The sequence below is a fragment of the Aulonocara stuartgranti genome (genome assembly GCF_965226115.1).
Source record: "Aulonocara stuartgranti genome assembly, chromosome: 18".
NCBI classification, from domain to species: Eukaryota; Metazoa; Chordata; class Actinopteri; order Cichliformes; family Cichlidae; genus Aulonocara; species Aulonocara stuartgranti.
Window position 1 is genome coordinate 27,752,977 of NC_138954.1, and position 15,405 is coordinate 27,768,381.

Genomic DNA, 15,405 nt, shown 5'->3' on the forward strand with positions numbered 1-15,405 from the left:
TTTCATGCTATGTATTCTTTCTGATCTTTCTACACAGATTTCTACACAAATGATGAGATGAGGATTGTGATGGTGGGGAAGACTGGAACTGGAAAGAGTGCTACTGGAAACATTATTCTGGGCCGTGAGTGCTTTGAATCCAAGTTCCGTCCCATATCTGTGACTGTAGAATCTTCTAAAGGAAAAGCTAAAGTGGATCGACATCGCGTTGCTGTCATTGACACCCCAGGCCTGTTTGATACCAGGGTTGATGAAGAGGAAACTCAGAAAAATATATGCGAGTGCATCTCCTATGCTTCTCCAGGACCCCATATCTTCTTGGTGGTCATCAGACTGGGCAGATTCACTGAAGAGGAAAAACAGACGGTGCAAAAGATTCAAAAAATCTTTGGCCACGCAGCAGACAAATACAGCATGGTTCTCTTTACCCATGGGGACCAACTTGAAGGCACCACTATTGAAGAGTTCTTAGAAGGAAGCTCAGACCTTCAGGAACTCGTGGCCAGATGTAACGGTCAGTACCATGTCTTCAATAATAAACTGAAGGAGCGCTCTCAGGTTACTGAGCTGATCCAGAAGATCAGAGAGATAGTCCAGAAGAACGGAGGAAGCCACTATACCAACGAGATGTTCCAAAAGGCTGAGAGGGCGATTGAAGAGGAGAAACAACGCATCTTGAGAGAGAAAGAAGAAGAAATACGGAAAGAAAAACAGAAAATGGAGAGAGAAATACGGGAAAGATATGAGAAAGAGATGCAGAAATACAACAGACAACTCCAGGCTGAGAGAGAGAGGGAGAGGAAGGAGAGAGGAGGAGAGGAAGAGGGAGAGAGAGGAGATGAATGAGGAGAGAAAGAGAGAGATGGATGAGAGAGAATGGGAGATGAAGAAGTTAAAGATGAAGTGTGAGAGAGAACTGGAGGAAGAAAGACGCAAGATTCAGGCCAGATATGAAAATGTTGGTTACTAGACTGTTATACAAACCGTTCACTTTGTCAGCAATAAAACTGACTGACATGAGAGAAAGACTGAGTGTGAGACTTTATTATTAGATAAAATGAATATTGATAAAGTTTACCTTTATGGACAAAATCTGCAGTAGAAAAAATATGTGATAAATCACAAAATATCGTATTGCAATACCCAGAATATTGCAAAAATATATATATTAAAAAAAATCGCAATAATATCATATCGTGAGTTAAGATTGTGATAATATCGTATCGTGGGGTGTATGGTGATTCCCACCTCTAATATCCTGGTCAAAAAATGACTCCAAGGTTCCTCACAGCGTTACTGGAGGCCAAGGTAATGCTATCCAGAGTAAGAATCTGGTTAGATACCATATTTCTAGCTTTTCAGGGCCGAGTACAATAACCTCAGTTTTATCTGAATTAAGAAGCAGAAAGTTAGCGGCCATCCAGGTCTTTATGTCTTTAAGACATTCCTGCAGTTTAACTAATTGGTGTGTGTTATCTGGCTTCATGGATAGATAAAGCTGGTTGTCATCTGCATAGCAGTGAAAATGTATGCTATGTCTTCTAATGATGCTGCCTAAGGGAAGCATGTATAATCTAAACAGAATTGGTCCTAGCACTGAACCCTGAGGAACTCCATAATTAACCTCAGTGTGTGAAGAGGACTCTCCATTTACATGCACAAATTGGAGTCTATTAGATAGATATGATACAAACCACTGCAGTGCAGTACCTGTAATACCTACAGCATGTTCTAATCGCTCTAATAGGATATTATGGTCAACAGTATCGAATGCTGCACTAAGGTCTAGCAGGACAAGCACAGAGATGAGTCCACTGTCAGAGGCCATAAGAAGATCATTTGTAACCTTCACTAAAGCTGTTTCTGTGCTGTGCTGAGCTCTGAAACCTGACTGAAACTCTTCAAATAAACCATTCCTCTGCAGATGATCTGTTAGCTGTTTGACAACTACTCTTTCAAGGATTTTTGATATGAAAGGAAGGTTGGAGATTGGCCTATAATTAGCTAAGACTGCTGGGTCTAGAGATGGCTTTTTGAGTAAAGGTTTAACTACAGCTAGCTTGAAGGCCTGTGGTACATAGCTGATCATTAGAGATAGGTTGATCATATTTAAGATCGAAGAATTAATTAATGGAAGGACTTCTTTGAGCAGTTTTGTAGGAATGGGGTCTAAAAGACACGTTGATGGTTTGGAGGAAGTAATTATTGAAGTTAACTCAGAAAGATCAATTAGAGAAAAAGAGTCTAACTTAACATCAATGGTACTAAGAGTAGCTGTAGATAATATTACATCTGTGGGATGATTATTGGTAATTTTTTCTCTAATGATAAAAATTTTATTTGTGAAGAAGTTCATGAAGTCATTACTAGTTAACGTTAAAGGGATGGTTGGCTCAAAAGAGCTCTGATTTTTTGTCAGCCTGGCTACAGTGCTGAAGAGAAACCTGGGGTTGTTCTTATTTTCTTCAATCAGTGATGAATAGTAAGATGTTCTGGCTTTGCGGAGGGCTTTCTTATAAAGCAGCAAACTATTTCTCCAGGCAAAATGATGATCCTCTAAATTTGTGACACGCCATTTCCTCTCCAGATTACGAGTCATCTGCTTTAGGGTACGTGTTTCAGAATTATACCACGGAGTCAGGTACTTCTGATCTGAAACCTTAGTTTTTACAGGAGCTACAGTATCCAGAGTCGTATGTAGTGAGGAGGTGAAATTATTAACAAGATAATTGACCTCTGTTGGGGTAGCGTTCAGATAGCTGCTCTACTCTGTGTTGGTACAGGGCATTGAAGATGATAACAGTGGGTGGATTATATTCTTAAACTTAGTTACAGCGCTTTCAGAAAGACATCTACTGTGATAAAGTCTACTCTCCACCGCTGTATAATCAATTATTGTAAATGTAAATGTTATCAGGAAATGATCAGACAGGAGAGGGTTTTCAGGAAACACTGTTAAATGTTCAGTTTCTATGCCATATGTTAAAACAAGATCTAGAGTGTGATTAAAGTGGTGGGTGGGTTCTTTTACATTTTGAGAGAAACCAATTGAGTCTAATAACAGATTAAATGCCATGTTGAGGCTGTCATTTTTAGCATCTACATGGATGTTAAAATCACCCACAATAATTATTTTATCTGAGCTCAGAACTAAATTAGATATAAACTCTGAGAAATCAGACAGAAACTCTGTGTAAGGCCCGGGTGGACGATAGATGATAACAAGTAAGACTGGTTTCTGAGTTTCACAGCTGGGGTGGACAATGTTAAGCATCAGGCTTTCAAATGAATTAAAAGTCTGTCTTGGTCTTTCATTAATTAATAGGCTGGTGTGAAAAATTGCTGCCACACCGCCCCCTTGGCCTGTGCTTCGAGATTTCTGGTAGTTAGAATGACTCGGGGGTGTTGATTCATTTAAACTAACATAATCATCCTGCTGCAACCAGGTTTCTGTAAGGCAGAGTAAATCGATTTGTTGATCAATTATTAAGTCATGTACTAACAGAGACTTGGAGGAGAGAGACCTAATATTTAATAATCCACATTTCACTGTTTTACTCTTTGGTTCAGATGTAGATACTGTATTGTTCTTTCTTTGTAATTGTTTATGTTTAAGTTGTTTGTTGCTGGTTTTTAGTTTGTTTTTTGTCTTTTTGGAAGCTGACAGAGTCTCTATGGAGATGGGTTTTTGGGGGGGTAGCAGGAGGAGAGAGGCGTGTAAGACTGCAACTCTGCTTCCTGGTCCCAACTCTGGATAGTCATATTTTGGGGGGTTTAATAAATTTGTCCATATTTCTAGAAATGAGAGCTGCTCCATCCAAAGTGGGATGGTTGCCGTCTCTCCTAACAAGACCAGGTTTCCTCCAGAAGGTTTGCCAATTATCTATGAAGCCCACATCGTTTCTGGGACACCACTCAGACAGCCAGCAATTTAAGGAGAACATGCGGCTAAACATGTCACTCCTGGTCTGATTGGGGAGGGGACCAGAGAAAACTACAGAGTCCGACATTGTTTTGGCAAAGTTGCACACCGATTCAATATTGATTTTAGTGACCTCCGATTGGCGTAACCGGGTGTCATTACTGCCGACGTGAATTATGATTTTACTGAATTTACGTTTACCCTTAGCCAGCAGTTTTAAATTTCCATCAATGTCGCCTGCTCTGGCCCCTGGAAGACAATTGACTATGGTTGCCGGTGTCTCTAGCTTCACATGTCTGAGAACAGAATCACCAATTACCAGAGTTTTGACCCCCGGCGGGTTCCCCGAGTGGGGAAAAACGGTTAGACACATGAACGGGTTGGTGGTGTACCTAGGGCTTCTGTTTAGGACTATGCTTCCTCCTCACGGTCACCCAGCCGCCCTCTTTCCCCAGCTGCTTGGGGTCTGCCGGGGAAAATCTAGCGGGGCCTACGCTATCTTCGGCTGCACCAGCTACAGGGGCCTGGCTAGCTATGGGTGAATGAAGGGTGCGAAGCCAAGTCTCCAATTCAGTAATCCTGGCCTCAAGAGCTGCAAATATGTTACATTTGTTACAGATATCATTATTGCTAAAGGAGGCCGAGGAGTAACTAAACATCTGACACAAATAAAGTGCAGGAGGGACAGGTGAAGTAGCCATGGTGCTAACGAGTCGGCTACGAGCTAGGCTAAGCTAGCGAAACAGTACAGAGAAAGTGAGTGAATACTTTGGCTTTAAATTAGGTAGTGAGTACACAGAAAGTGTGCTTCAGATGAAGCACGTGAAGATTATACTATGAAAAAGAATGTATTTAAAAGTTGTTAATTAAATTGCTAAGCAATTTAAATAACAACAAATTTAATTAAATGAAGTACTTACATCTGAGAGGTAAGTACTTCATTTTCCAGTAAAATATAATGCATTTCAGAACCTCTGTTCCCTTAATGTCATAGCTACTGTGTCCCCATTAAAAATGGAAAAGTTAGTGTGGACATTTGTGCATGATATTTTACAAGACAGAAAGATAGCACCATGACTTCATCAATGATAGTTTGTTTTCTTGATGCATTACACAAACTGTACCTGAGCAGTGATGCTGGTAAGTGACACGGCCGTCTTGTTCACACTGACATACTTGAGTGCCTATGAGACTGGGACCACTTAGTGACTTGAAAAACCTGCTGCTAATGCCTCTGCACAAAATGGCCTAAAATTACAACAACAACAACAACAAAAAATGCCACAATTGCTTCCAGTGCGTATAGTTTGTGACAGGCGGGGATACTTTCAGTGCAACTCTTCAGTACCTCCATTTTGTTCAATGTCATTGGATCCAAAAAATTGATGACAAAAAACAATTTCTATTTTTTTTCTATTTCTATTTTTCTATTTACACTTAAAGTCATATACAAACAAACTGTATTTATAAAGTTTGAACTTGAAGTGCAGTGAAAATTTGGCATGTGAACAGTTGAAGTGAAACACAGAGCAGAGCACCATCAGTTGGAAACAACAAAAGTTAGGAAAGTGTCATAAAGGACAGTAATAAAACACCACTTCTTCACCTTTGTCCCTCTAAAACAAAAAGACAACTTACTTCATAGTCAGTCCAAGATTATTTATTAAATTATTACTGATCATTTTGTCCTCAAGCTTGGTTGGTTTCAACAGAAACATTAAAATTGGGGGAAAAAATTGTATTATGAAATACATACTGGCTATCCACACAAAACTGTTGCAAAACCAAACAAAGAAAAGAGAAGAAAGCTGTAAACTGGCAAAAACTCACAGTAGCTCACAGTGAGATGGCAAAGAAAAGCATTCAATATAAATTTGACTGATTCAGGGTGTCCAGAGCTTATTCAGTTTTAGACTCCAAGTGGACAGAAATATTTTGCTTCACAAAAAGGTTTACTTTAATTTCACTGAGGTGCTAGTTTCATTGAGGAAATCTGCATTCATGTGAGAATGAAGAAGTCACTTGGATGAGTGATGAAATGTTTCCCCCAGTGAAAACACTACGTTCAGATGAACAGAGTCAACTTTCTGGGGTTTAATTGTATCATTATATCTTTACTTCAAGTTCAGCTCAGCGACAAAATCCATGAAAGGAATACTTTGACATTGACAAAGTGAAAACTAAATCAATGATAGAAGGATTACAGTAAAATCTGGTAAGTGTGTTGTAATTAATATTAATATGCAGAAAACAAGAGCAAGCAAGAGCATTAGTTCAATAGGAAAAACAGAAGTCACTGATAATCAAACATAAGTGTGTGTTTCTTTATTTAATGTTACTAATACACATTTTAATACAGAACAGTAGATGGCAGTGTGAGACTATACTATACTACTATATTACTCTACTACCAACACTTCAGTGATGTTCATGTTTTTATTTGAACAGGCTAAAAATTGCCCTTTCTAGTTGTTTGATTTCTTTAAAAATCCTCCTGCCAGCATCGGCGACTACTTCACCGATTCGTATCAGATGATAAAATGGATTAAACTTCTCAGCTTCATCTCTGGCCTTGTTTTCACACCAGGACTGAATCTTGCGTCTTTCTTCCTCCAGTTCTCTCTCACACTTCTCCTTTAACTTCTTCATCTCCAATTCTTTGTACTCCCTCTCTGCCTCTCTCTCCTCCATCTCTCTCTTTCTCTCCTCATTCATCTCCCCCTCTCTTTCCTTCCTCTCCCTCTCTCTCTCAGCCTGGAGTTGTTCGTTGTATTTCTGCATCTCTTTCTCATATCTTTCCCGTATTTCTCTCTCAACCTTCTCCTTTTCTTTCTGTATTTCTTCTTCTTTCTCTCTCAGGATGCGTTGTTTCTCCTCTTCAATCGCCCTCTCAGCCTCTTGGAACATCTCATTGGTGTAGTGGCTTCCTCCGTTCTTCTGGACTATCTCTCTGATCTTCTGGATCAGCTCAGTGACCTGAGAGCGCTCCTTCAGTTTATTATTGAAGACGTGGTACTGACCGTTACATCTGGCCACGAGTTGCTGCAGGTCTGAGCTTTCTTCTAAGAACTCTTCAATAGTGGTGCCTTCAAGTAGGTCTCCATGGGTAAAGAGAACCATGCTGTATTTGTCTGCTGCGTGGCCAAAGATTGTTTGAATCCTTTGCACCGTCTGTTTTTCCTCTTCAGTGTATCTGCCCAGTCTGATGACCACCAAGAAGATATGAGGTCCTGGAGAAGCATAGGAGATGCACTGGCATACATCTTTAGTTGTTCTCTCCTTATCAAACCTGGTATCAAACAGCCCCGGGGTGTCAGTGACAGCAACTTGCTGCCCATCCACTTTAACTTTGCCTTTTGAACACTCTACAGTCATAGATTTGGCACTGAACTTGGATTCAAAGCACTCACGACCCAGAATAGTGTTTCCAGTAGCACTCTTTCCAGTTCCAGTCTTTCCCACTATCACAATCCTCATCTCATCATCATTTGTCCTGCCAGAATCTGTGTAGAAAGATCAGAAACAATGAATAAGGATCTACATCAGGCTCTAATACATATTTTTTTTCTGAACATTAACTAAGTTTTGGGATCGATTTTTCTAGATTCCAAAAATTTGCAGATACCCAAGAAGATGTGTCACAACTATTAATTCTGTGAGGTCATAGTCATGATCAGTGATGTGTATGTGTTATTAATTATTATTTAGATTTTTTTTTTTTTTTTTTTTTTTTTACCTCACATACATATAAAATCCTAAATCATAGGGTTGGGATTGGAGTTTGAAGCTAGGATTAGAGGGTTAAAAGTTATTTCAAAGTGATTTTCAAAGCTACAGCTACAGCTGATGTCTACAAAAGACTTTCTCCACAGAGCTTGTCTAACATTTAATTATTCAAGCCTGATCACTGCTGTAACATTAAAAAAATATCACTAACATGAAGACTTACCAAGTTTGCTGTCCATGTTTGGGATGAAATTGTTCCTGTCCTAAATAGTACAGTGCAGATACTTCTTCTGTGTCAAGTCAGAAGTGAAAGTCAGAGGCTGTGCTGCACCTCCTTAAATAGAGCATATCAACCAATCCACACCCACAAATAACTGCATTGGACACAGAGTGAAAGTAAAACTAAAGTTTTGTGGTATTTTTCCAGTTATAAGGGTTTTTTATAAAGCCGGATAACCATGTTGATTTCTTGAATTCTTTGCACCATGTGCATTTTCTCTTCAGTGTATCTGCCCCATCTGAGAGCATACAAGAAGATACAGGGTCATGGAGAAGCTTAGGAGATGCACAGGGATGCACCTTTGTGATTTTATCCAAGGAAGGCCTGGTATCAAACAGATATGGCTTTCCCTTTAGAACAGGCTACAGTCATAGACTTAGCACTTCACTTCGATTCAAAGCACTGTTGTGCTAGAATGATGTTTCCAGCGTCAGTCTGATTAGTCCTGTGCATTACAAGCACACGCTGCATGTGTATATAGCAGCAAAGCAGCTTTAGTGACTGTTTATATTTACTTATTTAGATGTTATTGGCTCTATTCATAAACAAATATAAGTGTGAAAACAGTAATGTGCTCTGCTTACTTTCTAAGACTAATGAAAAACTCAAAAAAAATTGGATCTGAGGAACATCTATTTTCAGTTTCAGTTTCTCAGCTGCATTGTTTTATGTCCTGGTTATTTAATATAGTATGATACTGAGGACCACAGCAGGTACAGGAAGTCACTGCATTCAATCTTCAGACTTTGCTTTCTCCTCCCATCCCCATTTACAAGAAACAGCAACACTTTTTTAGAAGTACAGACACTGCAGCACAAAGCAGTTCTTACATGATGTTTTCACTATGTTTCACATCTGCGGCTTCTTATCGAAAATGTCAGTGCAACAGGATATATTAAAATGTGTTCACATTTACATGTCCTCAAGCTGCAAATCTTTGATTATTTTTCATTAACAAACTGAATATTTTCAGTTCTATTTATAATGTGTGAGATCTGGCATCATTAATTTACATCAATTCTTGCAAAATGTTATCTTATAACCTCAAAACATTTTTAATAAAAAATGTAAATTACTTTTAATGAACAATATTCAAGAACAAAATATTTATTCACATAGTAGTTAATGCAGACAGATGCAGAGTTGTGAATACATTAGAGTCCATGTCCGGTTTCTGAAAAATCACCTTGTAACTGAAACTAAAACATTACTTTCACTTTCACTCTGTGTTCAGTAGAGTCATTGTAGGTGTGGTTTGGCTCATGCTGCCTATTGAAGAAGCTGCAGCACAGTCTTTGCCTTTCACTTCTTACTCCACTTCTGTTGGCTACACAACACTGTTTAGACTGAACATCGACAGAAGCAATTACAACCCAAGCATGGCTGGCAAGTTCGGTAAGTCATCATGTTAGTCATGTTTTCTAGTGTTACAACAGTGATCATGGCTGATTTAAAATCATGTTTGGTTGGCAAGCAGGTCGATAGATTATAAAAATAAAAACAAGATCATTGAATCAGTATTAGACACAGACCTGTGATGGTGTAAATAAATGTTTTAAGTCTGAAAGAGAGTAGGTAGAAGCTTAATGTTTATCAAGACCTACCCCAATATACAAAAATAATAGCAAGCAATAATAATGGGCAATAGGAAAACAAAGAGAAAGACTCACTGTTCTCCTTTGGTCATTACTATTGTCCATAGTGCTCCTTTCTAACCATGTCAACCTGCTCCTTATTTAAACCAAGTCTCTGAGACAGCAGTTTGTGAATTTAGCTCTGAGATGTGGAAGAGAGGTCGTAACTTTTGAATGTCCATTAAGATTCCTGATATTAAATATGTTATCCACTGTAACATTATAGGTACACGGTTCATAAGTGTGATATTTACAAGCCATTTGTGATTATATCGACCAGAAATAAAAAAGGATTAATTGCATTTCCTGATAGCAGAGTGTCAGGGTCATTACTGAGGATGACTCTGATTTCACAGGATCAACAGCAGAATAGAGACTTGTGACCCATCTCTGTAGATGTTGAATTAACTTTTGACCATCTACCAGAACATTTGTAACCTAAAATACCAACCCCAAACCTGGTGCATGATCAGGTATATGTATAATAAGCACAATATATTTCATGCTATGTATTCTTTCTGATCTTTCTACACAGATTTCTACACAAATGATGAGATGAGGATTGTGATGGTGGGGAAGACTGGAACTGGAAAGAGTGCTACTGGAAACACTATTCTGGGCCGTGAGTGCTTTGAATCCAAGTTCCGTCCCATATCTGTGACTGTAGAATCTTCTAAAGGAAAAGCTAAAGTGGATGGACATCGCGTTGCTGTCATTGACACCCCAGGCCTGTTTGATACCAGGGTTGATGAAGAGGAAACTCAGAAAAATATATGCGAGTGCATCTCCTATGCTTCTCCAGGACCCCATATCTTCTTGGTGGTCATCAGACTGGGCAGATTCACTGAAGAGGAAAAACAGACGGTGCAAAAGATTCAAAAAATCTTTGGCCACGCAGCAGACAAATACAGCATGGTTCTCTTTACCCATGGGGACCAACTTGAAGGCACCACTATTGAAGAGTTCTTAGAAGGAAGCTCAGACCTTCAGGAACTCGTGGCCAGATGTAACGGTCAGTACCATGTCTTCAATAATAAACTGAAGGAGCGCTCTCAGGTTACTGAGCTGATCCAGAAGATCAGAGAGATAGTCCAGAAGAACGGAGGAAGCCACTACACCAACGAGATGTTCCAAAAGGCTGAGAGGGCGATTGAAGAGGAGAAACAACGCATCTTGAGAGAGAAAGAAGAAGAAATACGGAAAGAAAAACAGAAAATGGAGAGAGAAATACGGGAAAGATATGAGAAAGAGATGCAGAAATACAACAAAGAACTCCAGGCTGAGAGAGAGAGGGAGAGGAAGGAGAGAGAGGAGGAGAGGAAGAGGGAGAGAGAGGAGATGAATGAGGAGAGAAAGAGAGAGATGGATGAGAGAGAATGGGAGATGAAGAAGTTAAAGATGAAGTGTGAGAGAGAACTGGAGGAAGAAAGACGCAAGATTCAGGCCAGATATGAAAATGAAGCCAGAGATGAAGCTGAGGAGTTTAATCCATTATTTTTTCTGACAGTACCTGCTGAAACCGCACTTAATGTTGGCCATGCATTGGTTGGAGGAGTTAAAAAATTTGGAACTGGTTTGGGGAAAATGTTAAAATTTCCTTTTAAATGATTCATGCATTAATTGACTGTAAGCCTAGTCTTGATCTCTTCATATAGTAAAGTGTGACTGCCCCTCTGTATCATACTTTTTTTTTTCTTAGAGTTTCCCTGCATATCAAGACTTCCTAGCATGATATCACAGATAGCAACAAGTTCAAAAGTCATAATATTTTGGGGATTATATGTGAGGTTCCTGTAAAATTTGTCAAACTTCTTTCTGAAGTTTTGAAGCTTTTTCTTTTCATTTACAGCTCGCTGTTTTCACACAGCAGATCCTGTGGACATATTGAATTTCCTTCTTATGTTATTTTAGTGATTTATTAGTTGAAGTAGAGTCTTACTGTGGGCTTTTGGGACATTCAGTATTCAGTCATGGCAATATTATAGTTAGAGATATCTGTATATGTTTAACATTTTTGCAAACACATTTATGTTTTATGTGAAATGATTGGTGTATGTGTGGATGTGAGAGCATATTATTATTTTTGGTGACGGACTTTCAGCATGAGCAGGATGTACCCTCTCACTCTGTAACAGTGGTTAAACACATAGGCTCCAATAGATAAGCAGTTAAGAAACTGATCGTGGGAGCTCTTTGTAACTTCTCTTGTTGGCAGTGATGTTTTTTTTTTTTGTTTGTTTGTGAGATTTACTTTTCTTCACTTTCTTGGTGAATGAATCCATCTTTGCTCCAACTTTTAACTTCCCCTTGACTGAGTTGTTTGCGTTGCCTTTTTCCTTCACATGTGTGACTCGCAGCCTGACAATAAACTTAGATTTGTGGACTTTGTGCCATGACCTCTAGAACTGTAAGCATTGGTCCTTCTTTTTAACCTAGTTGTCACCTTTAAAATAAATTTGTGAGTCACTGTCATAATTCAACTGAGTGTTGTTCTTGCTTTCTCAGTGTCGCAGGTTAACCTTATAATTTTTTTAAAAATATAATTCTGGAAAATACAAAATATTAACTTACAGGTTGAATAGTAGTATCTTAGCTTCTCATGGTTATTTATCTAGTACTGCATCACATTCTGATCAAACTACTGCCACAAGCTAAATGTCCACATTCTCACATGTAGATTTTAAAGATCTGTAAGAAATTAAGCATCAGTTAAAGCCTTGCACCTCTCTACTTCCCCCCATCAAAACAAAACTATTTAAACCTGTATCTCATTGTTTTACAAATCATTTAGTAAATTTTATCAACAGCTTGCTACAGCCTGGTATTTTCCCTGTTTCTCTCACATGTGCAGTAATCACACTACTGCTTAATAGAACGGAATTAGCACCAGAGGAAGGCGACGCAGAGAGTGACAAAAACTTAACTCAAGGCACACAAGACCTTTGGTGGACAGGACTAAATCTTGGGCCTCTGTCTTCTGGGGTGGGCACGCTGTTGTCACCAGGATGTGTGACCTCAGATCTTCAGTACTGTTGGACAGCTGGTCAACATTCGGGGAAGACAAGAAGTAGAAGTACTTTCAAGATGCAGCTCCACTGAGGGCACAGACAGCTTACACTGATCAGAGAGCTCAGACTTTCAAAAAGCATCTGAAAAAGCTCAGGTTTGGAAAGAAAGCTTTTAGATGTTTTAAGCATTGTAGTGGGTTTTACGTGACATATATATATTGCTAGCCCTGTGATAAATTGGCAGCTTGCTGAGGGTGTACCCTGCCTTTGTCTCCTTGTTGCAGCTGGGATGGACTAACACCTGTTGCTGCCATTAATTGGATACAATGTATTCCAATTATGCTATCTGAATGTTTACAAACTCAAAGTATGTAATGAAAGTGTAAGTTATGACCAGTTCACAAATGTAGAAAGTAGACATAAAAAAGTAATTGTACTACTTAAACCTGACACATGAGTACAACTTTATGTGATCTGAAAAACAGCAGTCTTGTCACATTTTTATATCTAATTCAGGTATTTTAAAGGAGGCTGGCGGCACTGAAAGACTCCCCTACCTGTCCCTGCTGAATCAAAGCAGAAAGGTTTCTGGATTGCATGATCACTTTAACCAGCTAGCCATCCTGTTATAGGAGGAACCAGTTAGAAGCTATTTTCAAAGTAGCTGAGTAGATTTTATCTCAAGTTAGTGAGTAACAGTAGAGTTTTCCAGAACACTAAGAAATGTTTCTTTGACTGTTGGTGGTCTCATTAGTCATCCTATCCTATCCAGAGTCGTAAAACAACAAAAAATGGAAAAAAAAAAAAAAAAAAAAAAAACAAAACTTTTTATTTTATACATTTAAGACTCAAATTCAAATAATAGTTTGCTTAAAGCCCAAGAAACACTATTTACAATGTCCAATAGTGCCAACAAGTTTACAGTCAATACATATATACTGTTGTTTTAAGGTAACGACTAGCCGATGAAGACAGCAGAAGTAGAAAGGGGCCCCGAAAGACACCAACACTGGTGCAGGAAGGCCAACAGCCAAAACAAAGATGGATCATAGAAATATTCTCCTCATACTTCATAGAAAAAAATATGAGGGGTATGAGTTGGATGGTGTCGATAAAATACCATTACATACTGTACAAGCATGGTGTTCACACAGGGAAGGAAACAACCCAATTCAATGTTTGACAGTAAGGCAGTAAGGTAAGTGCAATACTTACTTAAAACCACCAAGGCATCCAGAAGACTTTGGGAAAGAGCGAATAAGAGAGAAAGAAAAACAAGAGAAAGTGTGTGTGTGTTTGTTAGTGTATATGTGTGTGAGGGAGAGCTATAGTGTGGCAACCAGTCCAGGATGTATCCTGCTATTTGTTCTATGACAGCTGAGATAGACCCTCTAATTGGTAGTTCTTTCACATATTGTCATAACACTTATTTATTACAACTGGCCAAAAAGACTCACGACTGATGTTCTTTCTATAATAAATGATTTAAATTGTTTCTTTAAAGAGTACTGAACTGGTGGCAGTATAGCCATTATGGAGTGATACAGAGGAATGCCCATAGGATAATGGCAGATTTTGTGTTTAAAAAACCAGGATTACGATGTAGAAAACATATTTTAAAGAATCAGGTAAATATTAGTGCATTACACTCTTAACTTCACGTTCAGCTGATATCTCTATACCTATATTCATAAATTAATTCATTCTAAATTACCCCTTTATTCAATGTCAACAAGGTGAGCAGTGTCTCTCGTTGACCGACAAACTGCTACATACATGAAACACAGTAGTTGGAATGGTGGTGTCCATGTATTCAACACTGCAGGCTAACATGGTGGTTTCCTCACACCGGCACCAGCTCCTGTGTATTTTTAATGGATTTATTCTAAGTTGATGAGAGTGCATCAATTTCACAGGACGTAATTACACATTAATCTATGACAGACTGTATCTTTAAAATAAAAATGTGTATAACAACACCAATGACAACAAACCCATGAAAATGATAGTAGTGCAAGTGATATGACACTGCAACAATTTTAGAAACGATTACAAAATTAATGTAAAGGACCAGACCTGACAACCACAAAGTGAAAAATACTGGCAGCAGCCAGTGCTACCTCACAGCCTCTTACGGTGTGTTCACACCGAACGCGATGGACGCGAACAAAAACGCCCCAAACGCCCTAATTTGACACGTGCACATTCGCGCCTCAACGCGTGTCCAAGAAAAATCCATCGCGTGTCAAAATATCATATTTTGACGCGCGTGAACCGGAAATGTGGGAGGAATGTGGGAGGAAGTTGTGCCGGACGGTTTCTTTGCAAGATGGCAGCTGTCGAGCTAGCGCTTGAAGAGAGAGTCTCCCTTCTAGAATAGAATAGAATAGCCTTTATTGTCATTGTACAGAGTACAACGAAATTGGAGTGCCACTCCCTTGGTGCAAGATTCAATAATAAATATAAATATAAAATATAAAAAGTGCAATAAAACAATCCTAAGTACTCAAACAATAGTAAGTACGATATATACAGGATAGCAGCATTAATATAATGACAGTATGAATAGCAGCATAATATAATGGCAGTGACGGTATGGTATAGCTAAGCAGGTTCAATTGTTTTTGTGCTTATTTACTACGCTGATAGCTCTGGGAAGGAAGCTATCCCTGAATCTGTTTGTCCTGGTTTTATGTGACCTGTACCGTTGGCCTGACGGTAATAGTTCAAACAGTTGATTGCTGGGGTGAGAGTAGTCCTTGATGATATTGCCAGCTCTGCTGAGGTACCGAGAGTTTGCAGTGACCTCCAGGCTGGGCAGAGAGCAGACAGTGA

General features: G+C 39.0%; 2 protein-coding genes and 1 pseudogene across 5 annotated transcripts in view; 1 reads left to right on the top strand and 2 right to left on the bottom strand.

Annotated features, from left to right (window-relative positions):
* The window catches only part of LOC309693606 (uncharacterized protein), a 129,194-nt gene that overhangs the window by 38,651 nt on the left and 75,138 nt on the right, over window positions 1–15,405 (bottom strand). The window lies entirely within an intron of this gene.
* The window catches only part of LOC309694712 (GTPase IMAP family member 8-like), a 67,271-nt pseudogene that overhangs the window by 928 nt on the left and 50,938 nt on the right, over window positions 1–15,405 (top strand). Inside the window, exons 2-5 of the transcript XR_014280784.1 lie at window positions 38–958; window positions 6,782–6,970; window positions 9,137–9,323; window positions 10,098–11,798. The product of XR_014280784.1 is annotated as a GTPase IMAP family member 8-like (transcript). The remainder of the gene's footprint in view (window positions 1–37; window positions 959–6,781; window positions 6,971–9,136; window positions 9,324–10,097; window positions 11,799–15,405) is intronic.
* LOC309693604 (GTPase IMAP family member 9-like) lies at window positions 5,695–7,936 on the bottom strand. The gene is made up of 2 exons (XM_082512987.1): window positions 7,868–7,936; window positions 5,695–7,415 (listed from the first exon to the last, which is right to left on the bottom strand). Exons 1-2 carry the CDS (start codon window positions 7,885–7,887, stop codon window positions 6,359–6,361), a joined length of 1,077 nt encoding a protein of 358 aa, XP_082369113.1. The 5' UTR covers window positions 7,888–7,936; the 3' UTR covers window positions 5,695–6,358.